General features: G+C 42.4%; 1 protein-coding gene across 3 annotated transcripts in view; it reads right to left on the reverse strand.

Annotated features, from left to right (window-relative positions):
• Positions 1 to 21070, reverse strand: part of LOC124777989 (protein transport protein Sec31A) — a 162690-nt gene that overhangs the window by 133501 nt on the left and 8119 nt on the right. For all 3 annotated transcript variants that reach the window (XM_047253557.1, XM_047253556.1, XM_047253555.1), the window contains exons 4-6: positions 15603 to 15738; positions 9071 to 9168; positions 3535 to 3677 (exon numbers count right to left, since the gene is read on the reverse strand). In XM_047253557.1, coding sequence (XP_047109513.1) covers positions 3535 to 3677; positions 9071 to 9168; positions 15603 to 15738 — 377 coding nt within the window. The remainder of the gene's footprint in view (positions 1 to 3534; positions 3678 to 9070; positions 9169 to 15602; positions 15739 to 21070) is intronic.

A 21070-nucleotide genomic window follows, 5' to 3' on the forward strand; every position in this document is an offset into this window, starting at 1 on the left:
GCAATCTCGACATGTGATCCTGTAAGTACTGTGGGAAGAGATATGACTGAACTTCCAACATTTAAAGCACTGCATTGGGTGAGGGATATAGGTTTTACAGCAGTGGACCATCACCTTGACCTTCTCAGGCAATGTATCACCCTCAAAGGCCAAGATGAAGGCACCGGTGGCAACCTGATTATCCCTCGGACCCTGGTGGACACGCTGAACGAAATTTACACCTCACCATTCTAAATTGGTGCGCAGCCCATTGTCGGACTGCAAAAGAAGGCCCCTGTGAAATATGATACCCCGGACCATATTTCAGCTCTTATGGGGCATGATGGTTACAGAAACATCCTCCAGCTTCTAACAAGCGAATAACACCCGTGACTGGGCAGAGGATGCTGTTTTGATCAAGACTGACCCAGATCTCATTTTGGACAAGCCCTCCACCTCCCCAAACTTGTCCTCTAAACGCTCAACAAAAAACTGATGCTTCATCGTCATGAAAGATTCCCATCAGCTCTCAAACATACAAGGTACCGAGGCGAATAAGAGCCGCTGCCATCCTTGGCCTAACGATCCTCCCATGGTGTGGCAAGGGAGGTGAACAATTTGGAGTCGTTCTTCTGTGCATTGAATTGAGCCCATGAACGCTTAGAGACTGCTGGTGTTTGACCACCAGCAAGAGATGAAGTACTATGCTTCATTGCGTGTCATCCACCCTGATGCCACCCACTTTGACCAGGGACCCTCCCCACAGGCGCTAGCCAGGCCCAGCAAAGACCACCTGGCAGGATGGCCATTGCTGGGAGTCCCGATGCCCCAGGGGGATGGGCATCTACCCCTTGGCATACATGGGGAGTAACGCACAAACATCAGCAGAGCGATCCCTGTGTGGTCAGGGGGCTACAACCAACAGGGTACATGGTGGCCCCACCACAATGGACTGGCTACCGTGCTGAATATCAGGTGCAACCAAGCAAACAAGTCCATTATCATCATCAGCAAAGAAAAGATACTGCACAGTTGATGGGAAAATGTGCACCCAGTTGAAGAATGAGCAGAAGTGCAGATCCATGTCGACGAAGGATGCGATAGGTCTCGGTGCATGATGGACACGATGCACCATGCAAGGCACCCTCCCCCAATTGGCTTGCTCTTCGGGAAGATTTTGAAAAATGGAGGTCGAACCCTACAGGGGACCATCAAAAAGGCCGAAATGTGTGAGACTCCTTTTAGTCGCCTCTTACAACAGGCAGAAATACCTCGGGCCTATTTTAAGCCCCAGGCCTGTAGGGGGGGGCCATTCCTGGCAGTCAGTGTTTTATACTCCTGATGACAATGGCAGAGCAAGTCACTGAAAGCCCGAGTAATATATTCAAAGAGATGTGGGTTGTTAACTGAGAAAATTGATTGGAATAGACTCTTTGAAATTCTGAAGGTTGCAGGTATAAAATATGGGGAGAAAAAGTTATTTATAGGTTTTAAAAAGGCCACACTGTGGTTGTAAGAATCGAAGGAATATGAAAGGGAAGCAGTGATTGAAAAGTGAGTGAGGCATGGTTGTAGCCTACTCCTTATGTTTTTAATCTGTACACTGAGCAAGAAGTAATGGAAAACAAGAAGAAATTTCAGAGGAAGAAGTTCAGGGAAAGGAAATAAAAACTGCATGGTTTGTCCATGACATTGTAATTGCGTCAGCGACAGCAAAGGACTTGGAAGAGCAATTGTGTTGAACAACAGTGTCTTGAAAAGAGATTATATGACGAATATCACTAAAAGCCATGGAATGCAGTTGAATTAAATCAGGTGATAGTGAAGGAATTGGATTAGGAAATGAGATACTAAAAGTAGTAGACAAGTTCTGATATCTGGACAGCAAAATAAATGAGGATGGCTAAAGTACAGATGATTTAATTTTTCCAGAAATGTATTTCTGGAAAAGAGGAATATAAAACGTGTAATACTAATTTAAGTGTTATGTATTTTCTGACGATATTTGTATGTAGTGTAGCCTTGTACAAATGGGAAATGTTAATTATGAGCAGTTCAGACAAGAAGAAAATAGAAGTTTTTGAAATGTGGTGTTACAGAAGAATGCTGTAGATTAGATGAGTAGATTGAGTAACTAATATGGAGCTACTGAAACAAATCAGGAGCAAAAAGAAATTTATGGCATAACTTGGACAGAAGAAGGGATCGGCTGACAGGAATTAATGAAGTTAGCAGGTTCAAATAGATGTAGGTTGCAGTAGTTACAAAGAAATGAAGGGACTTGCACAGGACAGAGTAGTGAGGAGACCTGAAACAAATCAGTCTTCACTCAGAAGACCACCACAATAACAGCAGCAAATCATACATGAAAGAAACTTTGAACACCTAGTTCTCTGTAAATACACAAAGAAACAGCAAATGAAATTCAAGGTGATAACAAAGATACACTGTTGGCACTCAAAATAGTCTCACATTGGAAAAAATACAGACTGTTGCTGGTGGTCATGTTATTATCATCTGGAGAAAGCAGTATGGTTTTTCAGAAGTCTGATGTAAGAATGTCATTTGACTCTCAAAATAGTACTAAACTGCTGATACATAACTAAAATTGCTCAAGAACACGTTGCTGAATGCATCTTGCACAAAAACAAATAACAATGCTAATACTGCGCTCACTCAATTAATATTTTATTAGCATTCAAGGCACTGATCTCGTCAAATAAATGTACGATAAAAATTTTTTTCTTGTGCCTAGAAGGTGGCGACTTTATTTTATTTGTTGCTACAGCTCTTTATGCTTTATTTTCATTTTACTGCCAGTTCTCCAACTCATGGTTTCCCAAACTGTGTGAATAAGTGTCCTGTGAAAGAAGCTGTTAATAACATGTTAATTATTGTTTCTGATATTTTGAGATAGTAATTTTTTAAATTTTTTTAATGATATCTGTGTTATTACTTATGATGTAAAATTGAAGTTGGCAATGAATAAAACAAGTTTTTTTATTTGTTAATCTTCAAATTAACAAGGTGTTCCATCAAACCACCAGGATCCTCAAATTGTTCTGTCAGACTAAAGTTTGGGAAACCTTACTCTACCTACGCATTCTTCAAGGGTATTCTATAGTCTGCAAATGTTCCTCTATTTTCGTACCTCGAATTCCACCAGCAACATCACTTCCTACACCCAAATTACTGAAAAAAAAACCAAGATTACTAACATTAAAAAATAAATAAAAGAGCACATTTATGTTATGTTCATCTACAATCTCTCCACTGCAGGATGCGCTATATAGATGACTGTTTGTTTTTACAGATAGAGTACACACTCTTTTAATGGAAAGAACTAGGCTGTATTGTTTTCAAAGGAACCGTTAATGATTTACAGAAGCCAACAGAAACCTATATCTGATAGACAGGGATATGAACAACTGAATTCTCAGATACAAGTAAAGTAGCGTATCACCTTGCTTGGCAATTTCTTTTTAGTTCTTTACGCACAGCTTTGTTATTTTTTGGTTTTTACATGTAAAAATTAATTACTGAAGGCAATAATACCTCTGATGATTCTGCATGACCTTTAAAGGTGAAGTAGCAAATCGAAGATCCCACAGCTGTATGACTGGAGTCTGGTCATCTTCAGAAGCCAGACACATTTGTGTAGCAACATCAGGATGCCAGGCTACAACTTTCCACCTGACCTACAAATAAATGTTGTGTTACAAACATTTACACAATCTGTCTTCAGGAATATCAATAATTATGTAAAGGATATATTGCTAACTTCTGTCACGATGACACATCGAGTTGAAAACATGTACAATTAAAAGATTGTTACACATTAAGCTTTTAGCCAAAGCCTTCATCAGAAAAGAGGATGTGCTTGCATGAATGCATGAGTCCTCTATGAAATTTCTTCTCTCTCTCTCTCTCTCTCTCTCTCTCTCTCTCTCTCTCTCTCTCTCTTTTTTTTTTTTTTTTTAATGTATGACACACAGCCGTTTAATTGTCTTATTTCAATTTCTAGTTTTGGTATTACCCCACAAGAAAACAACAGTCGTTAATCTCACATCATAGTATTTATCAATATAGCAATCCATATAATTCCTGTCTCATTTAAACTGCAGAACATGTATCCAAATACAGCCATTTGTGCAAAAAAGGTGCTGTATCCAATCAGAAATCACAGTTACAACCCAATTGCAACTGTGGTTTCTAACTGGATCACCTTTTGTGCACAGATACCAGTTGCATTCTCATGTTCTGCAGTTTAGATGGGACAAGAACACTGGTAAGTGTTGTGGCAAGTGATTAATAATTGATCTTTTACACCATGATAATGGGATAATCCCAAAACTGGTTAACTGTAATAAAATGTGTGTGTCGCACATTTAAAAAAATATTTTAAAGTTGTTGGAAATTGTGATCAAAAAATGTTCATGCATAAATGTATAGGCTCAAAATTTTGGAGCCACTAACTGTTTTTAGATATGGCCAGAAACTCTTTTGGTTTTATAGGAGCCCTTTTTATACAATTCTGCTGCGGTAGCTGCTTCACTAAGCATCTATACAGCCCCAATGCTTTGTATCTCACCCATTTTGCAACAGATGCTGTTTCTTAAGAAGTTTCTTTATGAAGACTACCATAGAGTATGCCTCCCACTAAGATTGAGTCACAGATCCTCTACTGTCTCCAGTCCAGAGCTAAATGTTTCAAGTTCCCCTTTGAGATATGATACAACTGCCAACTGGCTGTTAATACAGTTTGCTGAACACGTAAATCTTGCCACTTGTTTTAGATATCCTCTGTACTTTGTTAATTGTGTTGCTGCAACCACCTTGTAGTCGCTGATACTCATTTCAAAATGGACATTCTCTAAGAGGTCATGTCTATTTGTTGCCATTAGATGTATTATATTTCTGTCATGAGTGGGCTTCCAAACTATTTGTGCTAAGTAGCTTTTGGAGAATGTATTTAGTATTGTTCTGGAGCAGCTTATCACACCCACCACTTACAAACTTGTCACCCTAATTCAGTGTTGGATTATTAATGCCTCCCCCAATGACTACAAAAGATTGAGAAACACGCATATTCCGAACTCGGATATGAAAAGCCGATGTCAAATGGTTATCGTAAGAAAGAGTGTGGTACATTTCTCACAATTAGTTAAGAGAAAGGTACACTGAAGATGGGAAACATTTGTTGAATGTGGGCCAAAATTCGGTACAAGAACTAATTCTTCATGGAAGTTTGGATTGCACGAAAGTAATTAAATAAATTTTGTATTTGTATTTGTTACTGTTACTAATATGCATGTCCAACAGTTTCATTCTAGAAGGGAAACAGCAACCAAAAGTAGTAGGGGAAGATGGTGGGCCTGTGCACAAGAAAGTCTATTTCATCTGTCACAAGATTATAACCCACCTTTCTGTGAACCAAATAACACATTAAACAAATAAATTGCATTACTGTACCATGCTGGATTTTAACTTGGGCTTAACCCTTGCACTTTGTAATGCAGACACAGGACGTCTCCATACATTCTTATTTCAACAGCCTCCACCCAAGTGGTGAGCGCATCACACAGATTTGTGCTAGTCTCTTTGGGGAAACAATGACGCCACTGACCAACAATTCGGGTATATATTAAAACAAAAATTGCACTTTCGTTCAACTATATAAGGTTTACAATACAAAACTTTTTATCACATAATTTTTTTGAAACACTTCACAGTGGACTTTTTCCATTATCATTTCACTTGAACTGTTTACAAATTAATCGCTGTCATCATCAAAATCATTCTCTCTTTCACTGTCACTTAGAGATTTCTCTAAAAGTTCTCCAATCTCTTCCTTAGAAAGGATTTGGCATAAAGAACTAGCCATTTCACACCTACTGACTTTAATGTAATAATTACAACCCTAAACTCGAAACAAATGCTCAGTTCAACACTGAATTAACACAGACTTCCCTAGATGGCAGTACATGCATCGTTGATGCATATTACAGTCAGATTCGAGAATGAAACATGTGAGAGCTACAAATATTGTGCCGAACACCACTCAATGGTGGAGTGGAAAGGGTTAAATCAATACAACAGAAAATGCATAATGTCCTAGTACTCATATGTACAGAAGGACAAGCATGAAACATATGCTTTAAGGAGTACACAGTTTTCATACATCACTAAACAAACTGGCAATACCATGACCAGGTGGGGGAGGGGGGAAGGGAGAGAGGGGAGTGGGAAGGAAGGGAGAGAGGGGAGTGGGAAGGGAGAGAGGGGACGGGAGAAGGGGAGGGAGGGAGAGAGAAGGGAGGGGGAAGGGGATGGAGAGAAAAGGGAGGGGGAAGGGGATGGAGAGAAAAGGGAGGGGGAAGGGGATGGAGAGAAAAGGGAGGGGGAAGGGGATGGAGAGAAAAGGGAGGGGGAAGGGGATGGAGAGAAAAGGGAGGGGGAAGGGGATGGAGAGAAAAGGGAGGGGGAAGGGGAGAGGAGGGAAGGAGAGGAAGGGGGAGAGGGGGGAGAAGAGAAGGAGAGGAAGGGAAGGCGAGGGAGGGGGAGGGGAGGGAGAAGGAGGGGAGGGAGAAGGAGGGGAGGGAGAAGGAGGGGAGGGAGAGGGGGAGAGGGGAGGGGAGAGAGAGGGGAGGGGCGGGAGGGAGAGGGGAGGGAGGGAGAGGAGAGGGGAGGGAGGGAGAGGAGAGGGGAGGGAGGGAGAGGAGAGGGGAGGGAGGGAGAGGAGGGAGAGGGGAGGGAGGGGAGGGAGGGGAGGGAGAGGGGAGGGAGAGGGGAGGGAGAGGGGAGGGGAGGGGAGGGAGAGGAGAGGGGAGGGAGAGGAGAGGGGAGGGAGAGGAGAGGGGAGGGAGAGAGGGGAGGGGAGGGGAGGGGAGGGAGAGAGAGAGAGAGGGGAGGGGGAGAGAGAGGGGAGGGGGAGAGAGAGGGGAGGGGGAGAGAGAGGGGAGGGGGAGAGAGGGGAGGGGGAGAGAGGGGAGGGGGAGAGAGGGGGAAGGGGGAGAGAGAGGGGGGAGGGGGAGAGAGAGGGGAGGGGGAGAGAGAGGGGAGGGGGAGAGAGAGGGGAGGGGGAGAGAGAGGGGAGGGGGAGAGAGAGGGGAGGGGGAGAGAGAGGGGAGGGGGAGAGAGAGGGGAGGGGGAGAGAGAGGGGAGGGGGAGAGAGAGGGGAGGGGGAGAGAGAGGGGAGGGGGAGAGAGAGGGGAGGGGGAGAGAGAGGGGAGGGGGAGAGAGAGGGGAGAGGGAGGGAGAGGGGAGGGAGGGAGAGGGGAGGGAGGGAGAGGGGAGGGAGGGAGAGGGGAGGGAGGGAGAGGGGTGGGAGGGAGAGGGGTGGGAGGGAGAGGGGAGGGAGGGAGAGGGGAGGGAGAGAGGGGGGAGGGAGAGAGGGGGGAGGGAGAGAGGGGGGAGGGAGAGAGAGGGGAGGGAGAGAGAGGGGATGGAGAGAGAGGGGATGGAGAGAGAGGGGGTAGGGGGAGGGGAGAGAGGGAGGGGAGGGGGACAGAAGAAAGGGAGGGGGGAGAGAGGAAAGGGAGGGGGAGGGGGGAGAGAGGAAAGGGAGGGGGAGGGTAGAGAGAGAGAAGGGAGGGAGAGAGGGGAGGGAGAGCAGAGGAATAGAGGAAAAATATACCGCGAAGATGTCATGCCAGCCCATGATAAATTTCTAGTGTGAGAACTATAAGCGTACAAAAACCAACTCCGGGAATTCAGTTCTGGTGACTGACCAAAAAAAGGTAAAGATAACAAGTACTTTCTTAGCATGCCTTATCACATCTTTGCTCTGAAAGGAAAAAAGTGTAAATACAAAACAGGATCATTTGGAGTGAAATGCATCACAAGATCAATAATTACTATCTATCCATGAAACTAAAATGACATGATTCATCACCCAACACTAGTGCAAGTAAGTCACTCTTGAAATACAGGGTGAACATTCATAAAACCAACAAACCACTGGGACGGATTCCTGACTGGAAATGGAGGAAAAAAGGTTCTATGAACATGTGTCCTGAAAGTCATCATTGGCACAGTGTATGGCACTGACAGTTCCTCTGACCACATGCCATGTGTTCCTTGTGCGGTGCTGGGCGTGAGATTGATGCAGCGTACTTTGAACAGCAGAATGAGCCAGTATTCATGTTGGGAACAGGCCAAGGTGGTGTTGATGTGTGGCAATGCAGATGAAAACAATCAAGAGGCTGTATGGCCGTACCAAAACAAGTACAGTCACAAACACCAACATCACACAACATTCCAAACCCCTTTCGTGAGTTTGCATGCTCTCGGATCCTTTCAGTGAGATGAATGTGAAGGGAGGCAGTGGACTGTGCTTACATCAGATTTTGAGGACCAGGTTCTGCAGGATATTCAGACAAACCTCAGTACAAGCTCCAGGCAAGTGACCCACCAACATGGTGGAAGTCAGAGTACAATTACATGTATCCTGTATGATAACTGCTACTATCCCTGTCACAAGCAATCCCATGGAGGCCACTTTGAACATCTGTTGTGATGTGGAAGCATTGCAGCTACATACAGTGTTCTGGGACAATTTGTTGCTGTTGCACACACACCGTCCATTTCCAGACACATATTCTTAGGATCTTTTTGTCTCCATTTCCAGTCAGGAACCCATCCCTGCAGTTTGTCAGTTTTATTAATGTTCACCTTGTATCAGTGGTCTACTATCCTACTGTTTCCAAATACTGTGTTCCTGAAAATAATCTTTGTTTGCAATTGCATAGTTCTTTTTTATTTTTTACTGTTAACACAATAATCTACTTTGACACGTGCACAGATGTAACACCAACTACACTACTCAAATTCAAACCTGCAATCTTCCAATTTATACGCACTGTTCTGTCTATATAATTTCCCAAATAATTCATGAGCCAAAGTAAAGCCAAAGAAAAAATGTTATTCATTTCTGCAGCTTCTTGTCATCCAACAGCATAACTATACTGTATCGTAATTGCTAACTCACATTAGAGATGAAATGATTGCACTATTCAGTTGTACTTCTGAGGTTATAATTTTAAAACAAAAATATGTTCTTTGTGTTTCAGCTGTCCTGCCATATACTTACACGAGAAGTTGTGTCACTAAGTTTAATAATGGGTTCATTTTTGCGCAAATCCCAGACGACACACCGCTGAGTGAACGTAGATGCCAATATGTGCTGCACTGGAACAAACATGTTTATTCAAAATATGACTGATGTCTGAATATGACTGAGTCTGTATATCACACAAACTTACACAATACATAAAGGAATTTACTTGATAACTTGTACATTGATCAAACTAATCAGAACGATCAAAATAGGATGACGACATTTTGAACAGTTTGATGTATATTTGTTTTAAATTAATTGAGGATATAGGTAAAAAGTAATTGATTGGGGATTAGCTAAATACATAAACAGGTACACGGATATCGTCACACAGCAACCATTAACAGAAAATTCTTCCTCAACAACCACCAAGGAAGACCAACAAATAAGACTGATGCCTTTTTTATGCTGAAGACAGGCTTGTATCTGCTAGCAGCCATTAAGAAAGGTGGCCCTAAAAATGACTGATGCCAACAGCTATTACGGTCATGCCACACAAAATTTAACTTCAGCCAGAACAATTGTGATGAATGACACTCAGGCCATAGTTATGGAAGACCTCACATGCAGCTGACTGCCAATTGCAACAACAACCTCTGTCCAGAAAGTTCAGTGAATGACGTCATGTTGGTCTCAGTCATAAGAATGCATCAATGCCAAATTCTGCAGTGGACAGGTCAAAACATGGCTGAACAAGTCACCAAGCGGCACTGGAAGTGTGCTTCTTGTGTGTAAACAGTATACTGTAGAGTGAAGGTTTAGTGCACGTGGTCTAAACCAAAATGGATCAGCAAACAAATATGTTGTTCTGCTTCAAAACTGTAAAATCGATAAAAGAGGATTGAAATGCTGCCAACAGTTACAAAGAATCTGCTGTCACCTTGAAGCATGTCTATGAGTGGTGTAAACACTTTCGAGAAGGGCGGGACACCATGGAAGACAACCCCCCTCCCCCCCCCCCCCCCCCCTTTCCACTTTCCACTCGAAGTGCCGGCTTGCAACTGCATGCACCCCAGACAATGTACAAAAAGTGAAGAAACTTTCGTCCTTGGACTGTCGTGCAATAGTCTGGGGTGAATGATACCAAAGGAAGTGGAAATTAGCAGTTAGGTGGACCAAGTGGGTACACTTCCCAGTACACCAAACAAGGCAGCTGGACCCGGCTCCACGACAACGCCCAGCCACTCTCTGCCTTTCTTTGGCAGCAGCAGTTTCTGGCCAACAGGGGACTTGTATCACTCCACCACCCACCCTACTCTCCAGATACAACAGTAACTGCTGTTTCTAGAAAGCTAACAATCAATTCACAATAGACAAACTTCCACAAAAATTTCTGGACAGGCACTGTACAATGGCTTATGGTACATCAATCAGACCACTGCCACGTGTAAATACCCTCACTAAAATTAATGGGCTCATATCCATAGCTGACTTAATGTGACCAAAGCCATGTGAAACTGACCTTCATAAAAAATTCAGAAATAAAAATCATTAATAAACAACATTAGAATATTACAGATTTTTTCTTATTATATATGATAGTGTGTTTTGTGCGACTGGTAATTCAAAATTTAAAGTAATGTTAACAAATCAACCTTTTCCTAATACATTTATCCTTTCCAGTGTCTTACACTACACCAGCTGCAGTGCAAAGTCTACTCAATTAATTTATGACAGCTCTTTCTGCCTATACTACATCGTAGCAGCACCAAAGTCAGAACAGCCACTACACCACAGTACAATGTGTTCAATGACATACTGCAAATAGAATCTCAATTTTAACAGAACTGTTACAAAATTTTCCACACACTATGTAAATGTGATCCTTAAGCTAGTGTTATGGAGCTGATGACTGCGCTTCAGAAAGAATGAAAAAGTTTTCTTTAGATTTTACAGATAATCTCTTACAATCCAAAAAGTTTTCTTTAGATTTTACAGATAATCTCTTACAATCCATTATGAAGGTAAAATGTAGTGCTAGCACTTCTGGTATGTATCCCCACCAATTGTAATTCAACTGTTAAGCGAACCACACAAACTGAACTTGACAATTAGTCACATGCAAGGAAAATAAAACTGCCAAGGTCATTACGATAGAGAGGGAATTTCCTTGCCATGGTTTGACTAGATACACACATGCACACCCACACGCCATGTAAATGCAAGTCATCATCACAGAATCTCAACACAGAAACAACATGGTGTCTGACTGAAGATTATCATTGCTTGCCAATAGTACAAATTCAACAAGAAGTTGACGAACTACTAAAAAAGATGAAATATTTTTAAAAAATGCTTCTTTTATCAACAAACTGCTGAGTGATGGTGAAAAGACTCAATGCATCAGATCTTTAAAGACTTCTGGCAACCAAAGGCAAGTAAGGGAAAAAGTTTGGGCAGGATACTGACACCTGTAGTGCAACCTACCTGCACCTTAACAGAACTGAGTTGAAATAAAAGTGAACAAAAGATGAGTATAATGAATATTTCACTCTGCAGTGGTGTGTGTGCTGTTTTGAAAATTACTGGCATATTAAAATAGAGGTTGGGCCGTGAGTCATGCCCGGATAGCTGAGACGGGAGGAGCATTGCCCAAAGAAGGAAAGAATTCAGGTTTAGGTCCAGTTCAACACACTGTTTTATTCATCCAGGCAGTTTCAAAGAGGAGTAGTGTCTATACTCTGTTAATCATAAGAATAAACCTGATGTAAACAAACACAAACGCAATGACTGGTCAGAAGCCATGACATATGCATACTGGTTTTGTTACGCTCTTGGAAGTAGGTCCTACTCACGTATTAGAGATCTTACTACTAAGTTATGTTACATGGAAGTTTCGGATATTCTAATGTATTAATAGCCATCAATGTTTTTCTTAATCACACTGTAGCTATGTAGTTTTTATTTTAAAAAATTATTTACAGTCACAGTCTCTGTACTGTTATGCTCTGACTGTTGTGCTGTTAATACGAAGTATGAAAATGGCTGAGGCTGCTTCCTGTTCTGTAGTGAACCATGCTTGTGAAATGTGGTTAAAAAGTGCCCAAGAAATAGGTTGTTCTTAATTTTTCATTAATTTACAGGAAAATATAGGCACTGAAGTTTCCCAAGGCACTGTATTTGCTAAATTTGATAAACAAATACAGGGTGTTTCAAAAATGACCGGTATATTTGAAACGGCAATAAAAACTAAACGAGCAGCGATAGAAATACACCGTTTGTTGCAATATGCTTGGGACAACAGTACATTTTCAGGCAGACAAACTTTCGAAATTACAGTAGTTACAATTTTTAACAACAGATGGCGCTGCAAGTGATGTGAAAGATATAGAAGACAACGCAGTCTGTGGGTGCGCCATACTGTACGTCGTCTTTCTGCTGTAAGCGTGTGCTGTTCACAACGTGCAAGTGTGCTGTAGACAACATGGTTTATTCCTTAGAACAGAGGATTTTTCTGGTGTTGGAATTCCACCGCCTAGAACACAGTGTTGTTGCAACAAGACGAAGTTTTCAACGGAGGTTTAATGTAACCAAAGGACCGAAAAGCGATACAACAAAGGATCTGTTTGAAAAATTTCAACGGACTGGGAACGTGACGGATGAACGTGCTGGAAAGGTAAGGCGACCGCGTACGGCAACCACAGAGGGCAACGCGGAGCTAGTGCAGCAGGTGATCCAACAGCGGCCTCGGGTTTCCGTTCGCCGTGTTGCAGCTGCGGTCCAAATGACGCCAACGTCCACGTATCGTCTCATGCGCCAGAGTTTACACCTCTATCCATACAAAATTCAAACGCGGCAACCCCTCAGCGCCGCTACCATTGCTGCACGAGAGACATTCGCTAACGATATAGTGCACAGGATTGATGACGGCGATATGCATGTGGCAGCATTTGGTTTACTGACGAAGCTTATTTTTACCTGGACGGCTTCGTCAATAAACAGAACTGGCGCATATGGGAACCGAAAAGCCTCATGTTGCAGTCCCATCGTCCCTGCATCCTCAAAAAGTACTGGTCTGGGCCGCCATTTCTTCCAAAGGAATCATTGGCCCATTTTTCAGATCCGAAACGATTACTGCATCATGCTATCTGGACATTCTTCGTGAATTTGTGGCGGTAAAAACTGCCTTAGACGACACTGCGAACACCTCGTGGTTTATGCAAGATGGTGCCCGGCCACATCGCACGGCCGACGTCTTTAATTTCCTGAATGAATATTTCGATGATCGTGTGGGCTATCCGAAACATACAGGAGGCGGCGTGGATTGGCCTCCCTATTCGCCAGACATGAACCCCTGTGACTTCTTTCTGTGGGGACACTTGAAAGACCAGGTGTACCGCCAGAATCCAGAAACAATTGAACAGCTGAAGCAGTACATCTCATCTGCATGTGAAGCCATTCCGCCAGACACGTTGTCAAAGGTTTCGGGTAATTTCATTCAGAGACTACGCCATATTATTGCTACGCATGGTGGATATGTGGAAAATATCGTACTATAGAGTTTCCCAGACCGCAGCGCCATCTGTTGTTGAAAATTGTAACTACTGTAATTTCGAAAGTTTGTCTGCCTGAAAATGTACTGTTGTCCCAAGCATATTGCAACAAACGGTGTATTTCTATCGCTGCTCGTTTAGTTTTTATTCCCGTTTCAAATATACCGGTCATTTTTGAAACACCCTGTACGTGTTGGATATATAGTGGAATTGGTAACACAGGAGAATGATAACTTAGTGCAGTTCATGGGCCACTGGTTCAAGTCTCGCCCTAGTCCTTTTTTCTTCTTTTTTAATAACTACATTTTATAGTTTTAAAATTCATCATCATTTATTTAATGAATAATGCAAGTCTTCTTGTTTATAATTACATATTGCAAGCAAAATTCCTGTTTTCATTTCAAATATAAATTCTTAATTATCGATATTTTTTGAAAGATTGTTAACAAAGGTTGCTTAAATTAAGAAAACATAATTTAATTTTTTATAGCAAAAATGAAAAACCAAGTATTTTTTATTTGGACTATGTCCATTATTTTATACCGCAGATGTGGTCTCATATGAACCAGAGTGATAAGTGTCATAGAAATATGAAAAACAATCATTTTCACAGCATCGAGCACACCATACAAATCCTGTATTTTCACATTTTTCACTGTACCATCACAATATGAACCCAACAGAACTGATCTGGAGTCAAGTTACGGGATTTGACATGAGAAATAAGAAGACAGTTAAGGTGCCAGACATACTGGAACTAACTCACGCCGCTTGTTCACTTGTCACTGCTGAACCCTGGTGGGATATAGAAAAGCACATCGTACAAGAAGAGGAGGAAATATGGTGCCTGCAGGTCTTCACAGATTCTGTTGTTGATCAGCTCATTATCAATGCAGCAGATGACAAGTGCAGAACTGAAATGTATTTCTCGTATTCAGATGAGGAAGGAACTAAGACATCAACAGACGACTGACAGTGATTAATACCTTCAGTGGCTTCAGTATTCAAAATTATGGTGAAATCCCTCCAGTATGCTTTTGCATCAAACACAGTTGCCCAGAAAAATTACCCTGTGTTCAAGTTAGGAATTTTCATCACTCTTTTTTGTAATTAGTATACTATGTTAGGTGAGAATGAGAGCATTTTATGCTTTCTGTCTGGTCGCCTAAGAAGGGTACAGTAGTGCTGGAGTGTTGCTGAATATTGTTTCATTCTCTTTAAAAATTAAATGACATTCGGAGCTATACTCTTTGCTCATCCCTTTCTAGGTCTGAACTGTAACTGCTCTCATCGTTGCAGGTTAGTCGGACAAGTGGCCGGTCAGTGTTGTCCAAGTTAACTGCACGAGTAAAGCCGGTGTCCCGCATTACTGCTCAGTCTATGTGCTTATAATACAGCGTAAAACGTGTCCTTATGATCGTACTGAGCACAGCTTGGCTTCTGCTCCACACGAAACGAAATTCAATGAGACTCTAGCAAACACAGAAGAATATGTGGCGTAATCTTTACATCAGGTTTATTCTTATGATGAACAGAGTATAGCCACGCTGAAACTTTACATGTCAATAGGCAAAGTACAGGCAATGGCTTTTGGGATTTTAATGGTGTTTAGATTGTTTACTTCCTTAAAGATCTGGCCAGTAGTTACTGCTTCGGATGTTTAGAGAGAGTTTGTGCAACCCATCAGTCCAAATTGTGGAGCTCCAGCATCTGAACCAAGCTGCTCATGCACAATGTCATGTTCTATTCTGTGGTGCAAAACCACCAAAACCCTGTTAAACTGTTCTCTAATTCTTAAAAACAGCAACTACCTGCTTCACAGCCACTGACCCTACAGTCGAGATCCGTCGCACAAAAGAGAGAGAGAGAGAGAGAGAGAGAGAGAGAGAGAGAGAGAGAGAGAGAGAGAGAGAGGGGGGGGGGGGGCAGATGAGTGGGGGGGAGGAAGGGGGAAGAAGGGAGGGAGAGAGACCTTGGCAAAATAATTTGAAACCCTCTAAAGATGAATTCACCTTGTCTGTTCCATGCAATCCACACAACATCATCTGATGGTTGTGCCTTTGCTCCAGGACTCATAGGTGTTCCCATGTTATTGAGATCCCACACATATATCTCAGATTCCGCTGCTCCTGTGGCCAAAAGATTTCCCTGAAATTGCAAAAAAGTAAACAATCAGATATTTTGTAATTTTAGTAGTCCTTATTCTCTTATGACATCACAATATATTAAAAATAGTCCATTCGTTTTTAAGTACTTAGCCTTTTGCACTCAGTGTCCTATCCAGCCACTTATACGTGGACCTACAGTTTAACATAGATTCCAAGCCATGGGGCACCACGACACTTTTCACATTAACATTGCCAGAGATGAAGGAAGTAAAGGAGACAGATAAAATACAACTCATATTATTTTCTTCACTTTCCGAAATTAAAGAAAGAACAAAATCAATATTAAAAATATACTGCTTTTGTCTTTACTGAATTGTTATGTGTGGTCTAAACACAGTCTACATTGTAAGTATATTTCCTTTGCTGTTTCACAAGAGGATTTTCCCAATTGTCTTGTTTCATTGGGTGATGGTGTTAATCATTTCACTGCAAGCTCATCATTTTCAGTTCTTAACCTGTCTCGAAGTCTCACACAAATAACTGTGCAATAATTGTCCATATCTGGCTCTTAGACAAGATCTGAGACTCCAGTGTTGCAAAGATGTAAGATCAATATATTCCTTTACGTCAAGTCCCGTAAGATTTCCAAGAAAAATATCAAATGACTGACAAATAAAGCAAAGACATTGTGGTTAGTGTCCAGGAAAAAGTTTCAAATCTGGTTGCAAAACTTTGTTGACATTTATAATATTCACGGCAGTCCTCACGTTGACAGAGTTATTTCTTACGCAATTCAAAATGATGATCACTTTCAAAACTACACATTTCACATAAAGCTGAGGGGACCAGTTTAATTTTATATTTGTTAGCAAGAGTTAGGTCCATTTCAGTGTGATGTCTATCCAAAAAGCTCCAACATTTATACGCAGAATTTCTGCCCAGATATTTCTCCAAGCTTGTGACCAAAGTGTGTGGAGATATTTATTTGCCACAGGATGTTTTGTTGCACCTTTTATTAATTGATGACAGAACCTTGCAGAGGACTGCCATTATGCATCTTCTCCTTTGTAGCTTGCATCTATGTAGTAGATACAGACCTGTACATTTTCTATTCTGGATCAAAACAAACTGGCGACCTTAAATCTGAAAGTTTATACATTTGGATGATCATTTCTGCATTGCTGCTCAGCCTTCACTTAGTATCTTGGTTGTCCATTTCAGTCATATTGCCATGCATGCTGGTATGGATTTCTCAACCCCAGTCTCCTACTGGTAGACACGGTAGCAGTTTTGAAAAAAAAAAGACAATTCCAACATACTGAACCTTCAGAGATGTCACGCCATCACAAAAAGTATGTCTCTCATAATTTTCAAGTACAAGTATGATTCCGGCTACACGACTGAGCTGCACAGCTACGTGGCAGAACTTGGATAGAACATATACCCTGAAGACATGATCAGAGAACACTATTTAAGAGCAATGTGCACACTGGGGGATGATTCAGCGGTAGTACAAGCTGGGGAAAGATCACATAGAGTTACCAATTACTTTTAATGACTTCAGTACATGACGAAGTGAGCCAGGCAAGCCTCTCCTCACTGTCCCTGGCTGTGGCTGATTAACAGGCAGCAGCTAGTGCCCCCAGTTGCTGAGGTTGGCAGCCTTTGGAGACCAGGGTGGTTGAGTGGCACCACATGTGCTGCGATGGTGTTCCACTTGGGAAACAGTTCCTTGACTCTCCAGGCAGTCGCAGTGGCACTTATGGAGTCTGCTATGGGTAGGTTTCAACCTGCAGCCTTCAGAAAGGCGTTGGATGGCAGCTGAACTATGGCACTATGTCCCACTAAGAATTCAGCGTCAATAGCAGCACAGAAGGATTGCGGACCAGCAGGGCTCTGTGAAGTATTTAGAACGGACAGCAGGTGCAGCCTGGACTCGAACCCATGCCTCTGCTAGCGGAACACTGTCATCTCTCTGATGGGTGTTGCTGTGGCAGTGTGGTGGTGCTGTAGGCTTCCAGTGACAAGAAATGCTCCCTGCCTTAAAATCCTGACTTATTTATACACCTCTAGGGCCCATTTGTTTCACCAAAATCCGGCACCCAGTCATGTTGCCATAATAAGATACTCACCCTGGTGTGGTGACACCACCCGACTTGCTACACGTTTGCCACTGAGAGGCACATTTACTGCTGAGATCTGCTGCCCTTGCTTTACAATTCACTGGTGCATCAGTTACATGTCACACAGGTGGCTGCCAACCCATGGCTGTTAATGTAACACTCTATGGTGGCTTCCACATTGCTTCACCTTACTTTTGCTGAAGACTTGTAATTTTCTGTCCAAAGACTGGGTCACTGTGCTACACTGACCTTCCATATTGAGAAGACCCAGTCCCTTGGGCCCTTCTTTGGGAAGCCTTCCCCGAAGGTTAACTCTAACCCTTTATGTAATTTGCATGGAATGTCACTCTGCTGTAGCTCTATTTACCCTGGCCAATTCTTTCACAGCTTCTGTAGTTTCATTCAATATGTTCACATCACTTGCATCCACCGTCACAAATAAAGGTTTCAGTATCTTGCCCCCTGCAGATATCCATCCCCTCTTTACCCTCCTGGCTTCACATGGTATGCCAACTGCTGGTACCAGTCTGATTACCTCCTGAGCATATGCCCTGAGTAGCTTCCTGCACTCCTTGGTGACTTCTCAATCTACTGCATGGGGCTTCAAACCTAATAACCACTTCAAAGCAGCATGGTCCATTACTACCTTGAATTATCCACCACACAGGTAACATTGAAAATATGTTATTCCATACACCAAGCTAAGCATCTCTCTCTCCATTGTGGGATAATGCCTCTCCACTCTGCTCAGCTGCCTCGATGCAAAAGCAACAGAATGTTCCTGATACCCACTTCTTGATTTAAAACACACCGAGGAGCAGGATTCGACATACTGTATGACAATATGAACTCCTTTTGAAAATCTGGAAACATCAATAGTGGACTAAGTCAATACCTTCTTCAATTTGACAAATGCTTCCTGGCATTCTTCTTGTGGTGGTGTACACACAGCACACACCACCAGGCAGCACCACAGACTCCGACAGGTTGGCAACCCACTCCAGAGACAGTGTATAGGCCAGTGATTGCTACACCAAGAACTCAAAGCAGTGCTGATATGCGACAGCGTCACAGTAGAGCGGGCAGTTCCAAGTCAGCTCCACTACTGAGAAGACCACCTTCTACTTGTGTACTTTGTACCGCATTGTCTGCTTCAAGTGAGTCCACACCAGCTCATCTTCAGTGAACATTCTAGTTTACTATCCAGCCTTAGCTTCTGGAATAGCAGTTGAATTTCAGGATCTGCTGCCTGAGCTGATAAGTACAAAGTTGAGTATTCATCAATAAATGTGTATGTTCTTGTCACTAATCATTATCTGTGTTTCAGGGTTCTCCTGTCATAATGTTTCCCTCAGCATGCTATATCTAGTCAAGGGAGGCAATGAGTAATATCTCCTCCTGTGGTTGTATCAAAAATACAACACAACACTTCTGACCATACAAAACTAACACTTTTGTTTAACCAATGTGGAATATCTGCAAATCCACTCAAAAAAATTCCTATAACAATTTGTAAGATCAAGAAAAGATTGAATTCCTTGGTTGACTGTGGCAGCAGAAAATCTTGCACTGTTGCACTAACCTAAGATCCATCCTCACACCATTCTTACTAATGACATGGCCCAGTGCAAAGTGATATTTTTCTATGCTGAGTGACAAAAGGTCTGCTCTTAGCCTACTGAATACTTCCCTCAGACACTCTCTATAAGCTTGCATATCCCTTGGAAAGCCTAGTCGTCAAGACACACTAGACACTGCTGTGGTTTCAAACCTCTCAGCACCCCATAAAATAACCGTTGGAATGTTGCCAGTGCACTCTGCAACCCAAAATGCATCCTTCTGTATTGGTGATGAACCTAAGGTGCAGAAAACGCTGTTTTCGGCCTACCCTCTTGAACAATTTCTAATTGATGGTGTCCACTCTTCAAGTTGAGAAGTATCAACATTGCCCTATGTTATCTATCATCTCCATGATGTCTGGAATCGGGCAAGCATCTGTCACAGTCTTACTAATTAAGACATGGTAATTACAACAAAAGCAATACTTCCTAGTGTCATACACAGGCCTTTTGGGCATGACAGCATTTTCTACCCTCCACTGTCTTTTATTTTCCTCTATTACCCCACTGGCCAATTTTCGATTTATAAATTCCTCCAATGCAAACTACAGGGACCATGGCACTCCATATAGTCTTGGTGAAGCAGGCAGTGGTCCTTGCAGAAATAATACGATCTCTAAACTCCAGCAACATGTCTTCCATCCTACAAATGCTTCAAGTTTTCTCAAAATGCAGTTCTAGTAGCATCCTGTGCCCTCCCATGGCCTATACTCTCTGTGTGGCAATCTTCCTCATCTGGAATCTTCAACATGACCAACAATGTTCGTTTTCAATAGCTTCACTTTCTCAGCACCAAAATTGTCTATATTGAAAGGTACTACATTGCCTCTGTCCCTGTCCCGTATGCATACAATACTTTGCTTTATTAAACAACATGCTTTATCCAATACCTCATTATCCTTCTTGGGTACCAATATGCATAAACTGGTAAGTTAGGTTCCACATTCACCCACAGCGACTTTCCAGTGCCTCCTGACGCACAATAATGTGAATTGACCTTAATTTCATTATTCCTGGTTTAACTGGATTGCCTCGTATACTAGAAGCTCCCTGCAGCAGATCAACATTGACGGCAGCTTCCCCTGACAGAATGTCCTCCATTATACGTCGTCGAAGGTCAAGTGTGGCACGATGTTGATGCAGAAAGTCTAACCCATGGATCACCCTATAGCCCTCATTTACTTTCACTGGGAACTCCTGTCAGCAGCCCTGAGATTATCTCTTAAGTTTAACGGACACTTCCTACTCCCTGGACTATCTCTACTACTACCATCTCTTTTCTCTGTCAACGGCCTAAACCACTTCTGCTACCGTTCCCATTAAATTTCTGGTAACCTCCATCACTTCTTTGTGGCTGTTACCACTGCCTCTGCACATGCACCTTTTGGCCACAACACTTCACATTTTAAACAAACACACCTTCAATCCCTCACCTCCCACTAACCTATCAATTTCCACCTACTCCATCCTCGATTTAACCTCTGCACGGAAATATTTAGGTGACCCTGTGCACACCTCCTCAACATTTCTTGTGCTAAGCCCCTTAGAAGTGCATCAAGTGCCCATTTTTGGCTTCTTGCAGTACCACTTTGTTCACGTCCTCATTCTGTGACAATTCATAAATGTGCAC

This window comes from Schistocerca piceifrons, chromosome 2 (genome assembly GCF_021461385.2).
Source record: "Schistocerca piceifrons isolate TAMUIC-IGC-003096 chromosome 2, iqSchPice1.1, whole genome shotgun sequence".
NCBI classification, from domain to species: Eukaryota; Metazoa; Arthropoda; class Insecta; order Orthoptera; family Acrididae; genus Schistocerca; species Schistocerca piceifrons.